Below are 22794 nucleotides of genomic sequence, written 5' to 3'. Positions count from 1 at the left end.
AACACGGTGACCGTGAAACACCTGTTGGGACCCAAGGGGAACGCCCACTAGGGCCCTGGAGAAAGTGTGCGGAGAGGCCAGGCCCAAACCCGAGGGGAGATGCAGGAGGCAGAGCCTCCAGAGGAGCTGGGGAAGGAGTAACCAGAGAGGTAAGAGGGAAATCAGGGGAGCAAGGGGTCGCCCAAGCCCCCAGGGGGCTTCCTAAAGGAAGCATGGCCAGCAGCTTCAGCGGTCACAGAGATGAGGTGGGATGAGACCTGAGAAGGGACGTGTGGTCTAGGGACCAAGAGGCTTTTGGTCCCTCACCCATCTCTGTCCTGTCTCCCCTCTCTCTGTCCCACAGCCTCCCCCGTCTCTGTCCCCCAGCCTCCCCCAGCCTCAGTGCCCCCTCAACGCTTCCCCACATGCCTTCCTTCACCTCACTCTTTCTCTCTGACCAGAAGGCCCAACATCCTTCTAAGGGAAACTTCGTGCCCAACCCCCCTCGGGTCTTTGTTGTCCTTCCTGGCTCCAGAAATCACACCCCACCACCAAGAAGAACAACCATCACATATACTTCTCACCAGAGGATCACCCAGAGCTCTTAGAAGCTGGGGCCGAGAGGAGCACACACCTCCATCTGGCCGCTGGGGCCGCTCACTGCCTCTTCTGATTGAGCCCCCATGGGGTGCCAGGCTCCAGAACGGCTCCAGGCAAGCCTGACCCCCAGGCCTTATGGTCTAGGGCAGAGAGAAGCAATGACCCTGGCCAACTTACGCAGTGACAGGACAGGTACAGAGAACCAGCTATGTTAAATCCAGTGGAGAGATCCAAGCGGGTTTCATGGAGGAGGTGACTCTGGGTAGGACCTTGAAAGTCTAGCAGGATTTGGTCAAGTGGCAATGGGAGCTAAAGGGATTGCAGGAGGAGGGAATGTAAGGGGTGCCCAACATTCGGGTGGCAGCCAATAGCTCGGGGTGGCTGGTGGCCCCAAACAGTAGGCCCAGAGGGGGCAGGAGGCTGCAAGGTGAAGGGGCCCAGAAAGCCAAGGGAAAAGACCTCATACTTTGTCCACTGCTGCCTCTTGATCCAGGGCTTTCCGATCAGACACAGTTTCCCTGTTCATTCATTCATTCATGTGGGAAATATTTACTGAGCTCCTACTCTGTGCTTAGCAAGTGCTGAAGATATTTGAGGGACAGGATGAAGTCCCTGCCATCACAGAGCTTAAGTACCAGGAAGAAACACAGATTATACAGTTGTAAACAAATAAAGCCTGAAAAGAAAACAATGACATGACTGGTCACTCTGAAGGGAGAGCCTGTGTCCTGCCTCCCCTCAGACTCAGGGCTCCCGAGGGCAGAGCCTGTGTCTCCGCCAGCAGACTGGGAGCCCAGCACCCTGGGGAAGGACAGAGAACGGAGCATCTCGGAGCAACAGCTGACGTGGCTCAGAAACCTCCCAGGAATGGCTGCGTCCCCAGCCCAAGGACCCCCCAGCAGGGACCGGCCATCATCACTTCCCTCAACCATCAACTGCTTCTGGTGCCTGGTGGAGTGAGGAGGGCTGGGACCCATGACCTGGAGACCCAAGCCTTGGAGGAGACGGCAAACCACCACCTGCTGCTGGACAAGGCGGGTCCAGAGGGGTCTGTGAGGGCCTCCGCGGGGGACCCAGGGAGAGAGGGCAGGGGATTCTCAGAAAGGACCCTCTTCCCAGGCAGGCCCAAGTGGGAGGGCTTCCCTCTCCTCCTCCCCACCCAACCCCCACCCCATTAAACCCTTAAATTAACCTCAGCCCCACCCGGAGCTGGAAAGAGTGCCCCAAAATAAATCCTAAATTACATGCTGCCTGGGGGCAACCACAACTCTCCTTCCTCCCTCTCCAGCAAGCAGACCCGCCCTACCCGATGCTGGGGGGCCTCCCCCCAATGGGCTATTTATACAGCTCCCCGCTTTGCTGTCTGGCCTCCTTGTCCTTGGGTGAGACCCAAGCAGGCTACTCTGCTCTCCCGGGAGGTGGAAGCCAGTAGGGAGGCTGTGAGACTCTCCAGGCCTGACAGGACCATGGGGATATAATTTGTAGTCCAAATCAGGGTGCTTTGGGGAGCTGCTAAGAACTACACCTAAGCAACGGCATAGATCTGTCCTGTCCTGTGTACACCGGGCATCTGGTCACCCAGAAATGCAGCCCAGGCTCCAGCCTCCTAGAGTGCTGCCTTCCCAGGGATGAGAGAGAGAGAGAGAGGGAGAGCGAGAGAGTGATTAAGAGAGAGAGAGAGAGAGAGAGAGAGAGAGATTGAGAGAGACAGCAAGCACTGCCTTTACCCGCTGGTTGCCTAGGGGAGCAGTTCTAAATACAGAGCACCCCCCCATACACACCACCTGACAAGGGCAAGAGTGGTTCTGGCTCCGAGGACCCCGGACATAAAGGGGGTCTGGGGGAGGGCCTGGGCCAAGAAAGGGGGGAGCTGGACATGGCTCTTTGGAGACCATGGGCTTAGGACAAGGACTTCCCTGGACAAAGCCACCGTCCTCACTGGGAACCTGGCTTCAGACACTGGGGCTGCTCCCCTCAAGCAGTAGAGATGGGAGGGGAGGGAAGAGGCAAGAGAGAAGAGAGTGGGAGAGAGAGACGTGCACACTGAGATGGATAATGACAGAGGAAGGGAGGGGAGCTTCCGGAGCCCCGTCTCTACTGCGTGGCACCCGTGGGCCTGGACGTCTACCCACTGGCCACTGTCCCCGGCTCCTCGGCCCCTCTTCCCTGCTCTCCAGGGGAATGGGTGAAGGGCCTGCCGCCTGCCTCAGGAGCGGGGACTCTCCTCTGCCCCTGGGAGCCTGCTCCACTCCCCCAGAGACCCAGCCTTTACCGGCCCCTCGGGGGAGGCACTGCTGGGGCTGAGCTGGGGCTCACCCCCCACCTCCTCTAGCCTCAGTTGCCCTGTGGAGGTGGGCATCGGTGAGTCCAGAGAGAGGGCAGAGAAATAAGTGTCCCCTTCTCACTTGGACTCAGCCCCAGAGGAGGTGGGGGGACAGGAGCTGAGAGCAAGGAAGGAGGGAAGGGGGAGGAAATGGAGAGGCTGGGAGAGCCCGGAAAGGAGCTGGCTTCAGGCCTGGGTCTCAGGAGGAGGCAGCGTGATGGCCCAGGGATAGAGCGGAGTGGTCTTGCTGTCTGGAGGACCATGGACACATCCAAGTTCACATCTCATGCGGGTGATTTAGGGGATAGGGCTCGCCCTCTCCGGGCTTCACCGACAGGTTGTGAAGAGGGACAGGACAGCACGCGATGAGCTGACTGAGCCCCGTCACCGCCGAGGGGATATTTTCATTCACAAGGAAAGTGGGCGCCAACAACCTGCGGGAGCAGCGGGCTGGAGCTGCTGCCTGAGGGGGGCAGAGGCGCCCAGGCGTACCTGACCGGGGCTCCAACAGCCCTCCTTAGAGGTGGCACGTGTCTCCCTATTAAACTTGATTATCCGTCTGTGCACCAGGTCCCCATGACCCCCACCTGCCCAGAAAACACTGTTTATGGGGCCTGAGGCTCAGGCCTGTCATTTAGCTGGAGGAGGCAACCCAAGCCACAGTGAGCCTTATGTGGAGAAGCATCGCCCAGCTCGCGCCGGCACCAGCCCAGACACTTAGTGCCCTGTTTACCCTGGCATGGGCAGCTGGCACAGGTGGGGCTCTCCAGGGAGCTCCAGAGGCCCAGCCAGCAGACCTTCCTGGAGGCCAAAGAGGAGGCCGGGACAGCTGCTCTGTGGAGCTGAGGGAGGGGTGCGCGGAGAGGCACCCAGCCCAGCTGCACACCTGGTCCTCGCGCTGCAGCCCACAAGGTGCCAGCCACTCCCCGCCCCCCACCCAATCCCAAGCTCAGTGGCCTCTCAGCTGCCCTGCAAGAGGAGAAGAGGAGATCACACGGGCCAGGCCCAGTAGGAGAAACTGCAGCTCTGAGGGTTCTGGAAACTCCCCAAAAGCGCCCCCAGGAAGTGGCGGAGGCTGGAAGAGGTGAAGGAAGCCCCAGGACTCTGGAGCCCTGGTCGAGTGTGCCTGACACTTCTTGACTCCCCAGGTCCCAGGGCCCCACCCTCAGCACTGAAGGGCACACATGGCTTCATTCAAGTGTGCACCACCACAACCCCCTGCTCCGCGACCCCCTCCACCCCGCCAATACTACACAGATGCTGTCTCCACATTCTTTCTCTCTCAGACGGACCGCAGGGACCATGTCCCCACAGCCTGCCACGCCCAGCATGCACATAACCTTCTAATACCCAGCTCATAACACAGCTTATAGGAGTCAGACACAAAGATGCTCACCCCAAGATACCCCTCCCCATGTGTAACCCACACTCCCGAAATGAGGATACACGCACACAGACGCGTCCTCTGTACCCTCCTTCCAGCTCCACACACCCACACCAAGCGAAACTGAGGGGTTCTAATGCTTCAGTCCTGAGCTTCTCCCTGCCCGCATCTCCGTCCCCCCGACCCCCTCTGTCAGCCCCCCTCCGCACCTGCTGCACCCCACCTTCAGCTTCTCTCTCCAGGCGACGGGCGATCCCCTAGCTGGGCCCCTTGCTCTGAGGCCTCATCTCCCCTCTCCCCCTCTGGAAATGAGGGCTGCACATCTGGGCCGCTACCACTCCACCGGCCCGCAGGCTTCAGGTGGCTGGGGGCTCCAGAAGAAGGGGAGCAGGAGCTGGCAGCTGCTCGGGGGGGCCCTCCCTTCCCTCTGCTCACCACCCCCCACAATGGATCGCCTACCCCTCCCCGCTCCAGGCTGAGTCATCCCTACATCTGGAGCCTCAGCACATCTGGAAGAGCTACAGCCCGTGCAGGCAGCTCCACGTGGATACCCCTCCCCCATATTGCAACTCATCCCCACCCCTCCTAGCAGCTGGGTTCCGGCCCCTCAACCCCACCTGGGCCAGGTGCCTGGTCACCTAGCAAGCAGGCAGGCGGGCACACCAGCGCCAGCCTCTGAGATGGACGTCCAACGACCTCGGGGCCTCTCCCCGGTAGCAGTAACCGCAGCTACTCGGTGCCCACCCCCTGAGCAGGCCGGGCAGCCCTGGCCTTGGGGGAGGCCAGGCCCTGGTCTGGGGGAGGCAGGCGAACCGACCGCTGAACAGGCAGAGGGAGTTTATCCTGGCACCCGGCCCTGAAGCCAAACATCCTTCGCTAACCTCGCAGACACATCAAAGCTGGCCGGGAAGGGGCCCTTCAGTAGAGGAAACCTGCAGTCCTGGCAGCCCGACAGCCTGGCTCTGGCCGCTGGACCACCCTGCCCCACTCAGCAGCCCAGGCTCAGGTTAGGCACAGCAGCCCTGGAGGGGGTGGGCAGAAGGGGACCCTTCTACCCCATCCCTCTCCGCTACCAACCCGCCTCCCCACCTCAGCGCTGCAGAGAGGGCGGCACAGCTGGCACCAGGACTTAGCTTTGGTCCCTAGAACAGGGTTCCCTCTCCAACTTGCCCCCTCCCACCCTCTAGGCAGGAGAGGCTGACGGAGGGGCTCACTCTGTCTGTGCCTCAGCCTGGAGGAGGAGCGTGTGCTGAACTGTAGGGGCACCAACTTCACCCCCCAGCCTGGCTTGTTCAGGAAAGGACCTCTCCAGGTAGATGAGGGAGGATGGAGAGGGCAGGGGGCTTAGCGGTTGGGAGAAGAACAAAGCTTCAGAAGATAGAAGCTGAAGCGGAGTCGGAAGAGGAGAACTGGGCTGCAAGCCACGGGCCTCTCTCCAGGGGCAGCAGGGGCCGAGGAGGAAGAGGGGCTGTGAGGTGCTAACAAGGGAGGAAGGAAGTGCTAACAGGGCCACTGGGGTGAGGGGGACCCTGGAGGTAGCCCACTAAAGGCTGGCCTGGGGATGAGGAAGCTGGGGGGTGCTGCGAGAGGGCTGCCACATCCTCACAGGAAGCTGGGTGGTGTGCACACACGTATGTACACACATGCAGACACACACTGCATGCGCCCACCCACGCATGCATGCACACGACTCCAGCCAAGTCTGTCCTGGGCTGGGGGCCAGATGATGTGGCTGCTTAGACGAGCTGTGATTTGCGGAAGGATGCGATCTCTGCCCACCTCGCTTCCCCGCCCCTCTGCTCACACTCACTCTTCGCCTAACTCCCAGGTCCCTAATTGGTGAACAGTTTCAGAGATGTCCCAAGCTGTGCTTTCTCTGCATTTTAGTCTCAGTCCCCAGACTCTGTAGAAGCCCTCTCCTCAATATGCCCCGCCCACAGAGGGGCCACCCTTTCCGATGGCAGCCCTGAACCCCAGCTTGTTTCGGACTGGGAAGTTCTTCTGAAGTCTAACCACAGTCCCCTGTAACATTTGGATCTGAGCAGAGGCACCCACGAGCAGGGTGTAGAAGAGCCCTCTTTCAAGGGGCCAACAAGAGCAGAGCTACAAAGTGGGGGCCCTAGGGGTTCCTCAACCCCTTTCTTCTCTCTAACTACAGAGTCCTATCTCTTAAAAGTCAACATCGAGGGTGGGGGTGGGAGAGGGGCTGTAGGGGGCGAGGGGCAGGGAAGACTTGGGGAGAAGGAGCCCCAGAAGCAGGGGACCAGGGCTGGGGGGCTCTGAAGACCCTTAACCTGAGTTGAGCCCCTCCCATCTGAGTCTTAGTGGCTGTGCTCCATCTGCCACCCCAGACAGCCGAAGCTCGTTAGCTCAGCCTTCCCCCTGACTCCCCACCACCTACCCGCTGGAGGTGTTTCCCCTCCCACCCCTGGCTGTGCCCCGGAAACCTACACTTTGGAAGGATAATGGCTCCCAAATGACGTTTTTGTCTCTGCTAAGACTCCGGGAAGGTGAGCATTAGTTGAGCTCCTCCAACCCACTCATTAGGATAATAAGCTCCCTGCACCGTTAATTGTCAGGTGGCATGACCCCCTCCATCCTCCCGGCTCACGGGTTTGTGGCTAAGCCCAGGGCTCAGTTCAAGACATTATCTCCCCACACCCACACCCATCACCTCGAGAATGAGTGACAGGCCGGTGGGCTTCAGTTTTCAAAGATGCTGGGAAGGAGACTCAGACCCTGGTCTCGTGGCCAGGAATTCCTATTGGCGACCTAGCATGCATCTGCCTCTCTTGGAAGGTGTAGAGTGAGCCGAGCATTCCTTGCAGCACACCCCGCCCCGTAGGAGTTGCTCAGTCCCCGGGGTGTCATCTCACCCACACGGGGGGTATGTGTACACTTGGGGAGGAAACAGGAAGCAGAAGAGGTGGATTCCCCAAACCACACAGCCCGTGGAAGTGGGGAGCCCGGTCAAGTCTGGAACAACCCCCCTAACCGAGGGCCCCCCACCAACGACTCTGAGAATTAATTCCTCATCCCCTGGGAGAAATCTGGCCCCTGAGCAGCCAGTGTTTACTTGGAACAAAGCACCATGGGAAATGAAAGCTGAATCAGAACTGGGCGGTCCCCTGCAGGCTGGTGGGAACATTAGGGCATGTACACACATCTTCAGCGAGAATGGCCAAGGGCATCAGAGAGGCCCAGAGAAAAGGCTTGGGTGGGGGTGAGCAGGGAGGGGACCATCACTTCTTGCAGGAGAATCCAAGTCCAGGAAGCCTTTCTGGAGGAGGCGGTATTTGAGCTGAGCCTTGAAGGATGGATCAGAATTTGTTAGGTTGCAGGGAGAGCATGGGGCACGTGTGCAAGGTGCAGAGGAAAGGAGGGAAGCAGAAAGGGCTGGGCGTGTGGCTGGAGAGAACATAGGACAGGGAGAGCGAGCACACCATGAGGACAGGTGAAGGACCCAAGGTCCCATCTCAGGTGAAGGTCTCCCTGAGATGGAACTTTATTCAGGCAGAAGTGGGGAGCCTCTGGAAGTTAGGGAATAAGAGGGTGACATGCCCCCACAGGGGCAAGGAGGAGACCAGGCTGGAGGCCTTGAGGACAGCCCTGATGGCCCTGGGGAGCCACACTGGATGGGGGCAGTCAGTGGCAGGGGGACAACTGTGATGAGCACATCACGCCCCCATGAGGGCGACGGGGGCAGCCACTGTGGGGGCAGCCACTGTGAGGCCAGCCCAGGCGGTGCTCAGCAGGCAGCTGGGGGAGCAGAAGTGGGGGACAAGCCAGGAAGAGAGGGAATTGCTCAAATCTCTGGACCCAGCACCACTGCCATATCCGGTCCCCTGTGGCCCTCTAGTAGTCCACACAAGGTCATCCTCTGAGGTTGGTCACCCATCCCACTGCCTCTGACCTGGCCCTTGGGTGGGGCCCAAAGCACTTAATGGACAGCAGAGGGGGCTAGCGAGCAGGGCATCTGGGGGAAGTTGGAGCTGGACTTTGGGTGGCCCATCCAGAAAGGCTGAGAACAGTTCTCAGAGGGAAGCAAGACCGTTAATCCTTGGCACCTCATTCTCTGCCTCCATGTGAAATAAGGAGAGAAAGCTTTGGGCCCTTTTCCTCTGCCAGGACTGAAACATTTATTGCTTATTATTATTTTCTGTGTGTTTTTCTTTTATCGAAGTACAGCTAATTTACAATTTTGTGTTAGTTTCAAGTGTACAGCAAAGTGATTCATATATATTCTTTTTCAGATTCTTTTCCATTATAGGTTATTACAAGATATTGAGTAGTTCCCTGTGCTGTACAGTAGGTCCTTGTTGTTTGCCTATTTTATATATAGTAGCGTGTATGTGTTAATCCCGAACTCCTATTTATCTCTCCCCCCACCCCCCCCCCATTCCCTTTGGTGACCACGTTTGTTTTCTATGTCTGTGAGGCTATTTCTGTTTCGTAAATAAGTTCATTTGTATCAATTTTTTAGATTCCACATATAAGTGATATCATATGATATTTATATTTCTCTGTCTGACTTACTTAATACGATAACATCTAGGTCCATCCACGTTGCTGCAAACGGCATTAGTTCGTTCTTTTTTATGGCTCAGTAATATTCCACTGTGTGTGTGTGTGTGTGTGTGTGTGTGTGTGTGTGTATACACCACATCTTTATCCATTCATCTGTTGATGGCCATTTAGGTGACTTCCATGTCTTGGCTGTTGTAGCTTATTCTTACTAAGGTAATATTTATTTACCATTACTCCATGCCAGACACTGAGCCACTTAATCTTCACAATGACCCTAAGTGACAAGGGAGGTAGTTATCCACCCCCGCACCCCCTTCGCAGATGAGTTTAGAAAGGCACAAAGAAGTTCGCTTTCTTGACTAAGATCACCCCGCACGCCATAGCAAGTGGCACACTTACGAACACAACCTAACACTGTCCCTGCAGACGGAGAGCCAGCTTACGGCAGAACACTCTGGGGACTTTGCAAGGAAAGATCCCAGCCCAGCACCATAAGTCATTTATGGGTATCAGTGTCCACCACAGTATGGCGGGGAGGGGGCTGAGACGAACAGAACTCAGCCTGACTCTTGCCCCTTCCCCAGGGCCCGGCCCCTGGGCCTGGGCTGAGCCAGGCTGCACAAGGCCTCCCACTCCAGTGAGGAGTTCCTCCATCCCAAGCAGCAGCTCCCCAGCCCCGACATGTGTGCCGCCTCTGAGGCTGCCACTGGGTGTGGGGTCTTAAGACCTGCGTGGTTTGGTTTTGACTCAGCCCCAGTGTCCCCTGTGACTTGGCCTTTCTGCCCCTCTGGGCTCCAGCTGGCTTCTCTGAGCAGAGAGCGGGTGGACCAGCTGACCTCCAAGGCCCTTGCAGCTGGGCCCTTGTAGGGCACACAATCAGCTCCTTCTTTATGGAATGGGCCAGGGAGGCCTGAGCCAGTAGGAAGACATTTCAACTTTGCTGCTTCGGGGAAACCCCAGATGGAATCTGGAGTGGAATCTAGAAGGATCCACTGACTGCATGAGGTCTCTGGGCCTCCCTCCCCGTATGTCCCTGGATGTCTGAGCATACACGTACATGTGAGCACACACTGCCCACCCACTGCCAGACTGAGTGTTGAACAGATGTTGTCCTTGTCCAGGACCCTCCTGCCTCTAGTCAAGAACAGGCCCTGGGTCTGCTCAGTCTGGGGCCCCACTGTGCCCTCACCCCCACCCGACCTCACCCACCAGGAATGCTGGGGCCCTGGGAGTCATGGTGACACTGGCAACAGGGTTTGGTGTTCTTGGCCTGAGCTGGGACTGCCCACCTCCCATCTGCAGGAAGGAGCACAGAAAGGAAGTCTGATGTCATAAAAAAAACTGGGGATCCAGAGGCAGATTCCAGAGGCCCTCTGGACTCTGCCTAGGAGCCTCATTTTCCCACTGGGGAGATGTGGGGCAGAGGATAGAGTAGCTATTCTCTTATGACATTTTAGGGATGTGGGTAGGGTTGCAGGATTTGACAAATAAAAATACAGGACACCCAGTTAAATTAGAATTTCAGATAAACAACAAATACATTTTAGTATAAGTATGCCCCAAATATTGCATGGGACATATTTATTTATACTAAATAGTTATTCATTGTTTACCTGAAATTCAGATTTATCTGGGCATCCGGTATTTTGTCTGGCAATGCGACATCTGTGTCGGTGGACGCCTGCAGGAAGCAGCGTCATCCTCCTGCCCTCCTCCTCAGGGCACCAACCTGCCTCGTCCCTTCACCTCCTCAGCCTCCCACGTCTACCCCTCAAGGTCCTCCATGCCCTTCTCAGCACCCTCATTCCACTCCTTAGGATACCCTCCTCCCCTAAGCTCACCCATCTTCCTCTCCCCTAAGGGCCACACCTCCACAGGGCTCCAGGCCTGGGCAGAGAGGCAGGAGGTTAGGGGTGTCTCAGGTCTTGGGTGTTGGTATAGCAGGGCCCTGGAAGCCCAAGTTAGCAACAAATTCACTAAGGAAGCAGCAGTGTGGGTGCTGCTAGGAGAAAGCTCTAGTACTCTCTGGACTAGGTCCACCTTGGCAGAGGGGTGGGCTAGGTCCAGAGCCAACCGCTGGGGGAGGAGGAAAGACATGCCGTGCCCCCCCCATCCTTTCTCCAAGATCAGTCACCAGGAACTTCCAATAGAGAGGGCATTCTCTGGGGCCAGACCCCAATTCAGCTTGGATCAGGAAACTGGAAGATTCTGTCCTTAGGGGCCAAGAGATAATGAGAAACAGAGACAGAGAAAGAGAGAGAGACCAGGAGAGTTGGTGAGAAACAGACACAGAGACAGGGAGACACAGGACCAAACCAGAGACAAGGGAAATGGAAACAGAGACAGAAAAACAGACACCTCCACTGAGACAGACAGAGATTAACAAAGAGGAGAAACAGAGATGGGAAAACAGGGAACATGTAGAAACGAAGAGAAAATGCATGGACACAGAGATGGGGAGGAACTGAAACAGGAAAACAGAGACTGGGAGAAATGGGGCGGAGAGGTTAACCTTGAGGTTAAACCTCAAGGAGAGGTTAAACATAAGACCGAGAAAACACGACTGGGAGAGATGAGAAACAGAGATAAGGAGAAAGCGCTGAGAGAAAAAAGAAAAAGAAGCCGAAGGACGACGGCTGTCCTTTCTTACTAGGTTGGGGCTAGCTTTCAGTGGTAAAGTGAGGTTTGAGACGCAGCAGGAGACGTCTAAATACCTAGAAACTGATCCTCTCCTGGAGCCGTCCCCCTTTCCCCAGGTCTGGGAGCAGCACCCCACCCACCATCTCCATTTCGCCCCCGTCCTCAGGGGTCCGGGCTCCATCTCTCCAACTCCCACAAGGTCTCCTTACGTCTCATCTGTGTCTGGGCGTCTGGCTCTCACCCTTCGCGTATCGCCCACCGAGACGGCCTCCCACCGCACACTCCAGCCGGGTCCCCCCGTAGGGAGCCCAGGGAGACCCAGCCCCAGGTCCCAGCCCCGCGCTGCCCGTCTCCGGGGGAAGCCCGCGTTGAGCGATGCTGCCACCTGCCGGCCGGGTCCGGGAAGCACAGCACGCCTCCGGGGCGGGGCGCGGCCGCAGCTGGTCTGAATCCAGCCCCACCCGGCCGGGACAGCGTCCGCGGGGCCTCTCCAGAAATCTGGATGGACCTGCTCGCACGCGCCCCAGCTCGCCCGGCTGCCGCTCGGCCCCAGCTGCGGACTCAGGCACTAGTCTCCGAATCCTGGGGCCTTAATTTCCACTGTAGTCAAGTGGAGGAAGTGTACCAACACCTCCTTCCAGGATTTCAGGGAGGGTGGGGGCGGGGTACTACTCTAGGTTCTCCTGACCCAGAAATCAATCAGGCCGCCCCTCCCTCCCTTCTTGGCCAAAAAACTTTAAAAAAAAAAAGTGACACCTCCCTCCGTTGTAATCCCCTCAATCCACTCCAGGGCCTTCGCTTCCTCTCTCCCTCAACCTCTGCCCCCCAGAAGTCCATGTGGGAAGGGACTTCCAGTGGTCCAGCTCCCTCTGCCTGCATCCTCTGTCCATCTGGTAGGCGCAGCAGTCCCTCTCAAGCTTGGGATCACTTAGAGGGTGGAGCGGTTGAGGGTTGGGAAGGGGTAGCTCAGCAGTCTTAAACTGACACCAAAATATTTTTTAATCAGATACTCTCTTCTACCTCCCATTTCCCAAAACCCAATCCAAACTTCTTTCCCTCCCCTCCCCTCCCCTCCCCCTCCCCTCTCCCCTCCCCTCCCCTCCCCTCTCCCCTCCCCTCCCCTCCCCCCTCCCCTCCCCCTCCCTTCCCGGTCCGGCCCAACCCCGGTGCATGAGCTCCGCCCCCATCCTGAGGCGGGGCCCTATAGGTGGAGAGTCGTGGGAGAGGTCGCGGCCCCGCCTCTCCCCTCTTCCCCCTACACACGGAAGCTCAGTGGGCCCCCTGCCAGGATGTCAGCCACCTGGGTTCCTGGCCTAGTACCCACCTTGCTGCTCGGCCTGCTGGCCGGCCTCCAACAGGTGAGCGCTTGGGAGGTAAAGTTGTGGAACTTTCGGGGCCCTACTCTTGTGGGTCAGGGGCCTGCTTCTGGGTCCCGATCACCACCTTCCACTGTCAGGATTTCCTCGTTACCACATGCAGTTAGCAACTTCCTTTCTCTTTTTGCCGGGGAGGTAAGAGCAGAGGGAGGCCCTGAGAAGGCCTGGGTTCCTTCATCTCGTGGGGGACTGTGTCGTGGGAACTACTCGCGCCCACCGCCATCTGACACTTAGCTCCTCTTGGCGACTGGGGACTTTGACCCTCACGTTAGCCTTGGCTCCTTCTCGCTGCGTCAGAAAGCGGGGACTAGCGGAGGGCCTGAGGTCTGGACTGAGATCTGGACGCCTGGTCAGCCTATCTCCCCAGCTCCATTCTTCACAGTGCTGGGTGACCTTGGGGAAGTCCTAGCCCTCTCTGGGACTGTGTTTCTCTGCTTGTGCCCTAGAGGAAAGGAGGCTCCCTCTTCCCTTTCTAGGAGTGGGGGTAGGATTCCAGCTGGTGATAGGATTTGACCTGGCTGCCTGACCCAAGACTGGGGTGACCTCTGAAATCTGTGATTTCTGAGGATGAGGCAGGGTTTCAACACCCCCTCATCTCTCCCTGCCCCAGTGATGGGGGCAGTCTATCCAGTTTTGGGATGGGAGATTATCCTAGAAACTGACATAGGTCTAGAACATGGGTTTTTAACTTCTGTGTAAGAGTCTGAGGGAAGGCCCAGGCCTGCTCCCCACGACATTCACTGCCTGCTGAGTGGCTGTGCTCCAGAAGCCCTGTTACTCCTTCTCTATCATCAGCGGTGGTGGGTTGGTGCCAGCACTAGGTTGAGCATTTGTTGATTCCTCCCAGCAACTCCAGGGGGCAGGCTGTTAATGCCCCCAGTCCGCATGTAAGTTGAAACTACCCAAGGTTACCCCAACGCTTGACACCACCTCAGTCGAGACCACCACCTGTTTAAAATGGGGGTGGGGGAAGAGGATCTGGGAGAGGATCCCCTACTCCTCCAAACAGGAGCTCAGGATTAATTCCATAAACCTGTTCATTGCTTGTCTTTCTTAGTTGGGGGCCAGGAGAAGGGGGAGGGACAGGGGATGGGATCTGAGGGAAAGGGGGTACACTGAGTGCCTGGACCCCGTGGGCTGTCCCCAACTCTGCAGTCACCTTACCCTCTCTGGGCCAACCTGCAGGGGTTCATTCCTGCTCTTGAGCCCACTGGCCAAGACCTGTGGGAATCAGCCCAAATCTTATTGGCTGTCATTGGTATCTTAGCTTTATTGTTATTGTCGTTAACAGTTGAACTGTTATTTCAAGGTATAAAGATATGGTGGTCTTCGGACTTCCCTGGCAGTACAGGGGTTAAGACTGCGCGCCTCCACGGCAGGATGCACGGGTTTGATCCCTGGTCAGGGAACTAAGATCCTGCACGTTGGTGGCGCAGCCAAAAAAAAAAAAAAGACATGGTGGTCTCGCCAAAGTTGGCTTCTTATTCTGAGCCATGGTTGTTCATCTCCCTGGAGGCTGGGGTGGGGTGACAGATAACCTCCCGTTTGCTGTGTTCCTCTACCTGCATTCCTCCCCCACGGTCTGGGAGCAGCCAGGATGAAAGGAAACCAGGTTGTCAGTGCTCTTTCATTCAGTCTGCCGAAATCGTGAGTATTGGTTTTCAATAGACAAAAATCCCTCCCCTGGCGGGGTTTACATTCTACTGAGGAGACAAACAAGTAGCAAGATAAAGTAAAATATATAGTATGTTAGATGTGGACAAGAGCTATGCATAAAGTAAGCACAGTTAGGGGAAAGGGAGTGCTTTGGGGGAGTAGATGTAATTTTAAGTAAGATGGTCAGAGAAGGCGCTGGAGCCAGCCTCTCAGATACCTGGGGAAAGAACTTTCCAAGCAGGGCTTACGCACATATTTGCTATTAATCAGGTTAAATTCCGTAATGATAGCCTCCGTGTGGCACAGAACTAGTGCAGAAGAGGGAGGGAGGGAGGAGCTTGTTCCTGCAGGCATGTGTAAAACAGTCAGACGTGTTCAGAGAACTCCCAGTGGGTGGGTGTGCAGGAGGGCCAGGGGGAGTGGGAATGGGGGATAGGGCTGGTCATGGTGTCTGAGCCCCAGGGAGCCTCTGAAGGAGGCTTCCAGCAAGGTTTTAGGTGTTCAGATGTGTGGGATAGAAACTTGCAGCAGTGTTGGGAGTAACGGGGTGGGCGTGGGGGTTACTGGAGTCCTGGCCGTGGTGGGGATGGGTTGGAAGGGTGGTCAGAAGGCGTGAGCTTACAGACCTGGGGGTGAGCAAATGTGGCAGGAGGTGTGGTGAGGAGAGGAAGGACAGCTGGGGCCACGAGGTGGCGCTGGGGCTGCAGCCACCGACCCGGGGAACATGTGGAGGGAGGTGGAGAGCAAGTGTGGGGGAAGATGCTGATCCTCTGGGACCTGCTAGCAGTGAGGTACCTGGGCAGCACCTGGTGGAAACCCCAGCCCCGTTTATGACCCAGACCTCCGCCTCTTTTCTTCCACAGGCTGCAGCCACATGTGGTCTCTTCTTGTAAGTCTGGGATTTGGGCTGTAACTTCCACTGTGGGAAGGAGACATCCCAGATCCTGCTCTGCCTGCCTTCATCATCCTCACCCTCTCCCCTTCTAGCCAGAAGCCATACTCCGACCCAGAGAGGGAGACTCCGCCCCTCACTCCTTCCAGCAGCCTATCCACGGGCAGTTTCACATTTGCGGGCCAATCCCCATCCTTCTGACGCCAGCCTTAGGCCACCTCCCCTCTGAGGGTCCCCCTGGAAGCGAGGGCAAACATTCTCACTCTATAAACGCTGAGAAGCCCAAGCACGATGAGGAGGGGCTGAGGGGGGTGGCCTCTGGGCAGCCAAGTGTTTCCAGCAGTCAGCCCTGGATGTTCCAGGGACACCGTGTCCCTCCCACCTCCTGCTCCGTGGCCACCAGCACCAGCTCACTCTTCCTGGAATTAGCTCCTGGCCCCTCCCCACTGCCCCTCTTCCTCTACATCTCCTTAGAGCGATGTTGTAGCCACTACAACACTCAGTCCCCACACCCGCCCAGTGAGGTCGACAGGACCTTTATTACACCCATCTTATAGATGAGGAAAGTGAGGCCCAGCAAGGAATGTGACTTGGCACGAGTGCATGAGGCCAGTAGTGAGCTGAGCCTGAAACCCAGGTCCTGATCCCAGCCCCAGGTTCCTCCCACTGAGCCCAGGGGGCCTGTACCTCCACCCTGCTAGGGGTGCGGCTCGTGCCCTGAGCCCGTGGGTGAGTTTTAGGGAAGCTGGGATCCTTCTGCCTCCCCACCTTGGTACCGATGGCCTCTCTCTGACCCGGTCCGCAGCACCTGCCCTAAAGGGTTCAGCTGCTGTGGTAACAGCTGCTGCCAACAGTACCAGCCAGAGCAGTTCCAGCTCTTCTCTGGCCCCTTGAGGTGAGCCTTGGGCCGGTTCCTCTGGCCCACCCAGGACTGGACTGGACTTCCTGCTGAGGGGTGGGTGTAGGTCAGGGGAGGGAGGGAGGTGCAGCGGGCATGGCTGGAGACTCAGGCTGACGTTGGTGGTTCCTTACCCCAGGATCTTTGTCATCGTCTTTCTGATCATCATACCCCTCTTGTGCATCTGTGGCCTGGCTAAGCGCTTCTGTCGCAACTGCAGAAAGTCGGAGCAGGACCCCCCAACGGATCATGAGGGGCCCCCAGAACGGCCCCCCGTTACTCCCGCAGAGAGGGTCACAGCGTCCATTTGTGAGCCCCCACCCCCCTACAGCGAGGTTGGTATCCAGCCCAACCCCTGCCCCGTCCCTCGGCTCTCTGTGCCTCCCCATTCAGATTTTTAGAGCAACGGGGGCAGTGGAGGGTGTCCTTACGCCAAGCCTTTGGGCCCTAGGGAGCGCTCTGCAACCAGCATCGGGTCACCCTTCTCCCTGGTAAACATGCCACCACCAGCACATGGGTGGCAGTGGCCGGTGGCAGGCCCTAAGAAGTCTCTGTCCCCTCCTTGTAAACATGCCACCACCAGCACATGGGTGGCTGTGGCCAGTGGCAGGCCCTAAGAAGTCTGTCCCCTCCTTTCCCTGCAGATTATCCTGAAGGCCGTTGTGGGTCTGCCCCCCGTGGAGCCACCCCCTCCCTACAGCTTCAGGCCTGAAGAACACGCTGGGGTGCGCAGCGGCATCGACAACCCCGCCTTCTGAGCCACCTCCTGCCTGGAACCTTGTCGTCAGCTGCCTCCTCCCCAGGGCCTCCTGGATCAAGCCAGAGACTCGCCCCCGCCCATCGTGCCAGACCTCTGGCCATTCTTGGCTTTAACTTATTGCTTTTCCTACCCCGGTTCCACGCCAGTGGCTTCTCTTGTCCCAAGGGCTGGTCTGGAGTGACATGTCCACCCCTCCCTCACCCGCCATTGCAAGGTAGAGGCTGCCTGGAGGAAAACGTGAACAGTTGGAGGTGCCCAGCAGTGGAACGAGGTGCTCTGAGAGTGGAGGGAGCTGCGCTCTGGCGGTACGAGTGTGGACTGGACAGCCAGCTCTGAGATGTTTTGGAGGGCGCTGATGCACTCTGGGAGACAGGACTGCCTGAGCTCTACCTGGGCTCTGCCTTCCATTCTACCTGACTAGAGAAAACGCCATTGTACCCTCCCCTCCCCTGCAACATGAGTTCTCACTAATCTGAGAGTCTGCCTGTGACTGTGTGGGGAGGTGAGCCCAGGCAATGCTGTGGGACACAGCTGGCGGGGGGTCACTGTGCCTGAAATCCCACCGTTGATGAGCCTGGGAGGACAGTACTTCTGTGGGCCACCCTCCGGGAGAGGATCTTCGCAGATGCTTTGATCTCTGGTTCCTTGAGGTCTCTGGGTGCCACAGAGCCCGGACGGGGAATGGGGATGGGGTGGGACCATTGTGTGCTTCCTCATCCTACCCTCCCGCTGCTTTCCCTTGGGACACATAGAGCTCAGCTCTCTGACTCTCTCACCACGGGGGTGGGGAGGGGGCAGTGGGGAGGCGAGCTGGGGCAGGGCCTGGAAGACCTTGATCTGCCCCACCCTGGAATCTCTGGAGGGAGGAGAGAGAGCAGGTCTGCCCTTCTCCAGTCCCGCGTGGTTCTGGGCACCACCGCCTCAGCCCCATCTGCGGGGTTGAGCACCCGAAGAGGAGAGGCGCTCACCATTGCAGCACGGCAGAGTCTTCACAGGGCGTTATCCCTGCGGGGGCCTGCAGCAGCGTGTGGAGCTGGAAGCCTGGCGTGGGACACGCAGCGTGAGAGACACCCCCACGCCAGCATCTTGGGGGCTCAGGAGGCCTGGGCCCCTCCACCCGACCTTGCCTTTGCACTGCTTCCCGGCAGCCTCTGAACGCCAGCCTTCATCCCCAGGCAGAGGGCACAGAGCAATGCCGGCCCAAAGTTCCTACGAGGGTCAGAGGTAGAACTGGCTCCGGCGTGCTGGCCTCCTCCGGGCCTCTCCCAGTAGTTTTCTTGGGGCATCAGGACCCAGGCAGGTGGTAGGGCCAGGGGAAGGGAGATGGCATGGCCAGCCCCAAAGATGCTAGAAACGGGCTGTCTGGCTGGGGGTTCCTGCTGGAGATGAGGCCCCAGAGGAAGAACAGCAGTTACTGACAATAGAGTTCCAGAGTTGGCAGTGGAGTGAGCCCAGCCATAGGAAGTTTCCCTTCAGTTTCAGAGGTTGGTAAGGGGGAGCAGAAGGAAGATATGTGGGTGCTTGTGTAAACATGGCGAGTTCCCATTAGAGAAGTCCCAGAGCTGACGTTGCCCTCACTGGTAAACACCCACCCCAGTGGGAGGATGTGACGCCATGGCCTTTGCAGACCTGGGAGAGGAGGTCATCCTCTGCCTGGATGCTGCCTGCCTTTCACCAAAGGTGACATAGGGTCTTTAAATCCTTCCCAGCAGCAGCAGAGTGGCTTGGAGGAAAGTGGTTGTCATGAAGCCCAGTGGGGCTGGGACCCAGTAGCAGAAATTGTCAGTTCTATGGCTCTCTGTTTGCTGTTGGTGGGAGTGGAAATAGTGTGTTTTTCCTGGAGGGCAATCCAGCAGTATCCATTCATGCCACAGATACTTAGAAAGACCCTACTATGTGTCTGACGCTATGCCTGGCCCTGGGTAGCCATTAAAATTTTAAATGTACATGACCCAGCAATTCTATTTCTAGGAATAATCCTTCAGAAATGCTCATACGAAAGAGCTTAAAGATATATACAATGGAATATTACTCAGCCATAAAAAGAAACGAAATTGAGTTATATGTAGTGAGGTAGATGGACCTAGAGTCTGTCATACAGAGTGAAGTAACTCAGAAAGAGAAGAACAAATACCGTATGCTAACGCATATATATGGAATCTAAAAAAAAAAAAAAGTCATGAAGAACCTAGGGGCAGGATGGGAATAAAGTTGCAGACCTACTAGAGAATAGACTTGAGGACACTGGGAGGGGGAAGGGGAAGCTGGGACAAAGTGAGAGAGTGGCATGGATATATATACACTACCAAATGTAAAACAGCTAGTGGGAAGCAGTCACATAGCACAGGGAGATCAGCTCTGTGCTTTGTGTCCATCTAGAGGGGTGGGATAAGGAGGGTGGGAGGGACACGCAAGAGGGAGGAGATATGGGGATATATGTATAAGTATAGCTGACTCACTTTGTTGTAAAGCAGAAACTAACACACCATTGTAAAGCAATTATACGCCAATAAAGATGTTTAAAAAAAAAAGTGCTTAAAGAGATATCCATCGCAGCATTGTAGCTGGCGGTAAATGAAAAATACCCTTAATGTCCTTGATAGCCTGTTAAATATACCAGGTCCCTCCATACTGTGAATGCTCTGCAGCCCTTAAAAAGAATGAAGTGGATCTGAAGCACTGACCTGGCACGATGTCCATCATTTATTGCTGCAGAGAAAAAGCAAGTTGCAGAACAATAGTCTATGATCTCAACCTGTAAACATAGACTTCATCCTATAATATATATCGTTTCCCCCTTTGCAAATGTATAGAAAAGATCTAGAAGGATATAAATGAAGCCACATTTCCACCCTTTTAACAGTGGTCGGCACTGGGGGATGGAAGTGGTTTTTCACTTTGTATGCTCTGTCATTGTTTACATTTTCCACGACGAGCCAGCATGACTTTCACAAATACGTAAAGGATCTCTCTAATGGAAAATACAGGCGGCTTTGGAAGTTAATGAAGACTCATCACAGGAATTTTGATCGATGGTGATTCGTGTATTACCAGCCCTGCTATGAGGAAGAGGCTCAAAGAATTCAGATTCAGGTGTGGCACACACACATGTACAGGACCCAGGGAATAGATAAGCGATGGACATGGGACCTGCCAGACGTGTGAGGTCATGTGATGCCTGTATGTCACACTGATGCAGGACAGTGACGGGCACCCAGTGCATGTCGGACGTCAGGCTGGCGGACTGGGTGGATGAGCAGTCTCATGGCGACTGGGAATTCATCCCTTGAGCTTGCTTTAGCAGCTCAGGCCTAATGAAGGACAACCGAAAGGTGAAATCACTTAACCAGTGAATGAATGATTACCTAAGTGAGTGAGGGAACAAACGTGAAAATCTGCCACAGGCATTGCAATGCCACATGCAGCCTGGTTACCTTCAAGAAGGCGCTCCTTGTGGCTGTGGACGTGCCCTTCTGTCTGCAGGGACTCTCCGGAGGACTGGGCAGTGCAGGAAAAGCTGTGAGGCAGGGAGCAGGCGGGAGGCGGGAGGAAGGGGGAGGAAAAAGGAGTCCTGCTGCTGTGCAAACTGAGAGGAAGGATGACACCAAGAATCCTCCCTCACCCCAGGACTCAGAGTCAGAACTCCAGCCTCTGACATTTTAGCTTCAGCGTCCAGCATCCTCAGGCCTCAGCCCCCGTTTGCACAATGAAGAGGTGTACCCCTTCCCGCCCCAGTAGGAGGTTGCTCTCTGACTCGCAGGTTGGGAGGGGCTGAGAAGCTAAGAGGATTCAGAGGCCCTCCTTGATTCCAACAGCTTCTTCCCAGCCACACCTCGGCCACACCCTCAAGGGGACACACCTGATCTTGTCATCCCTGGTAACTTCAACCCTCCCACTCCCTGACCATCACCTCCATTCCTCCAGCTCAGGTACTGTTATTAGCCCCATGCCAGGGACTCTGAGCCCACTGAGACCTCCGAGCCATTGGCCTCAGCCTCCTGCCATGCCGTCAGCTACATCCTCACTGCGCTTACCCAGCTTGGAGTCCTAGATCCCTCCTGATAATCACTGCCCTGCATCCAACTCCTTTACCCTTTTCTGCGTCCATTGTACTCAACTGGAAAAATCCCAAACCCTGGTTGGAACCAACTTCTGCTCAAGAACCAGTACACCTGTGCAACTGGACTCACTTCCAAATCAAAACTACAAATCTCAAGCGAGGGGGCTTCCCTGGCGGCGCAGTGGTTGAGAATCCGCCTGCCAATGCAGGGGACACGAGTTCAAGTCCTGGTCTGGGAGGATCCCACATGCCGCGGAGCAACTACACCCAAGCGCCACAACTACTGAGCCTGCACTCTGGAGCCCATGAGCCACAACTACTGAGCCCACGTGCCACAACTACTGAAGCCTGCACGCCTAGAACCCATGCTCCACAACGACAGAAGCCACTGCAATGAGAAGAGCACGCATCACAATGAAGAGTAGCCCCGGGCTCAGCAACGAAGACCAAACACAGCCAAAAATAAATGAATAAAATAAATAAATTTACTAAAAAAAAAAATCTCGGGTCTTCCCTGGTGGCGCAGTGGTTGAGAGTCCGCCTGCCGATGCAGGGGACACGGGTTCGTGCCCCGGTCCGGGAGGATCCCACATGTCGCAGAGTGGCCGGGCCCGTGAGCCGTGGCCGCTGAGCCTGCACGTCTGGAGCCTGTGCTCCACAATGGGAGAGGCCACAACAGTGAGAGGCCCGCGTACCACAAAAAAAAAAAAAAAAAAAAGAAGTCTCAAGTGGACCCTCGATGCCCTAGAAGCTTTACTTCCTCACTGTTGAGGTGACTAATTCTACTCTAATCTCCCAACCTCAATCTCAGGTGGCGACGGCACCACAGACTTCAGAGGAAAATTGGTTGCCATCGCACAAGAACCACCCAATTCTGCCCCCAGCCCCACCACCACCTCTGACTACAGTGGAAACTGCATTCCACACCTCCAGCTGGATCCCCCCTCTCCAAGCTTCTCAGGCCCTCACTCCTGCAGTTATTCCTGCATCAGCTATCTCTCCCTCAGTACTGGACCTTTATCATTATCCCCTGTGCATGTGCATCACCGTGTCCCATGACCTGTCTTAGAGAAACCCTCCCATTGTCACTTTGCCCTGCTCCAGTCAGCCCTTTGTCCCCATGAAATGGCTCTTGTCCACGTCACCTACATCTTGCCGAAGTCAAAGGTCAATTCTCGAGCCTCATTTACTCGGTCTCTGGGCATCTGACACATTTGGCCATTTCCTCCTTCTTGAAGAAGCTCCTTGTCTGTACTTCTCTGATGCCACTTTCCCTGGTTTTTGTCCTGCACTGCTGTTCCTTTTCAGGCTCCTTCACTTTCCTCCCCCTCTACCAGCTTTGAATGACAGTTGACTCGAGGCTCTGTCTTTGGGCCTCTTGTCTTCACCTTCACTCACTCCTGTAGTGGGCCTTAGCCGGTTCTGTGGCTTCATAGACCATCTATTGTCTGATGAATCACAAATCTTTATCTCTGGCTGAGACTTCTCCCCTGAGATCCAGACTTAGATATTTAACTACCTAACATCTCCACTTGGATGCATTTCACAGCCCAGACTAGGTTCTAATTTCCCTCCACCCCACCCCAAATCCAGTCCTCCCCAAGTTATTCCATCATAAATAGATGGTCCTACCTGCCAGCCTGCTGTTCAGGCCCAAGAACTGATTTATTCTAATTTCCCTCTTTCCCTCACCCCCTCA

General features: G+C 56.3%; 1 protein-coding gene across 1 annotated transcript; it reads left to right on the top strand.

Annotated features, from left to right (window-relative positions):
• The first annotated feature begins 11346 nt into the window (after nt 1–11346).
• TMEM92 (transmembrane protein 92) lies at nt 11347–19405 on the top strand. Its single transcript, XM_067714192.1, has 6 exons — nt 11347–12346; nt 12629–12811; nt 15349–15374; nt 16183–16272; nt 16415–16610; nt 16920–19405. Exons 2-6 carry the CDS (start codon nt 12743–12745, stop codon nt 17031–17033), a joined length of 495 nt encoding a protein of 164 aa, XP_067570293.1. The 5' UTR covers nt 11347–12346; nt 12629–12742; the 3' UTR covers nt 17034–19405.
• The last annotated feature ends 3389 nt before the right edge of the window (nt 19406–22794 follow it).

This window comes from Pseudorca crassidens, chromosome 19 (genome assembly GCF_039906515.1).
Source record: "Pseudorca crassidens isolate mPseCra1 chromosome 19, mPseCra1.hap1, whole genome shotgun sequence".
Lineage (NCBI taxonomy): Eukaryota > Metazoa > Chordata > Mammalia > Artiodactyla > Delphinidae > Pseudorca > Pseudorca crassidens.
The sequence above is the reverse complement of the archived record's forward strand: the minus strand, read 5'-3'. Positions and strand labels throughout refer to the sequence as shown.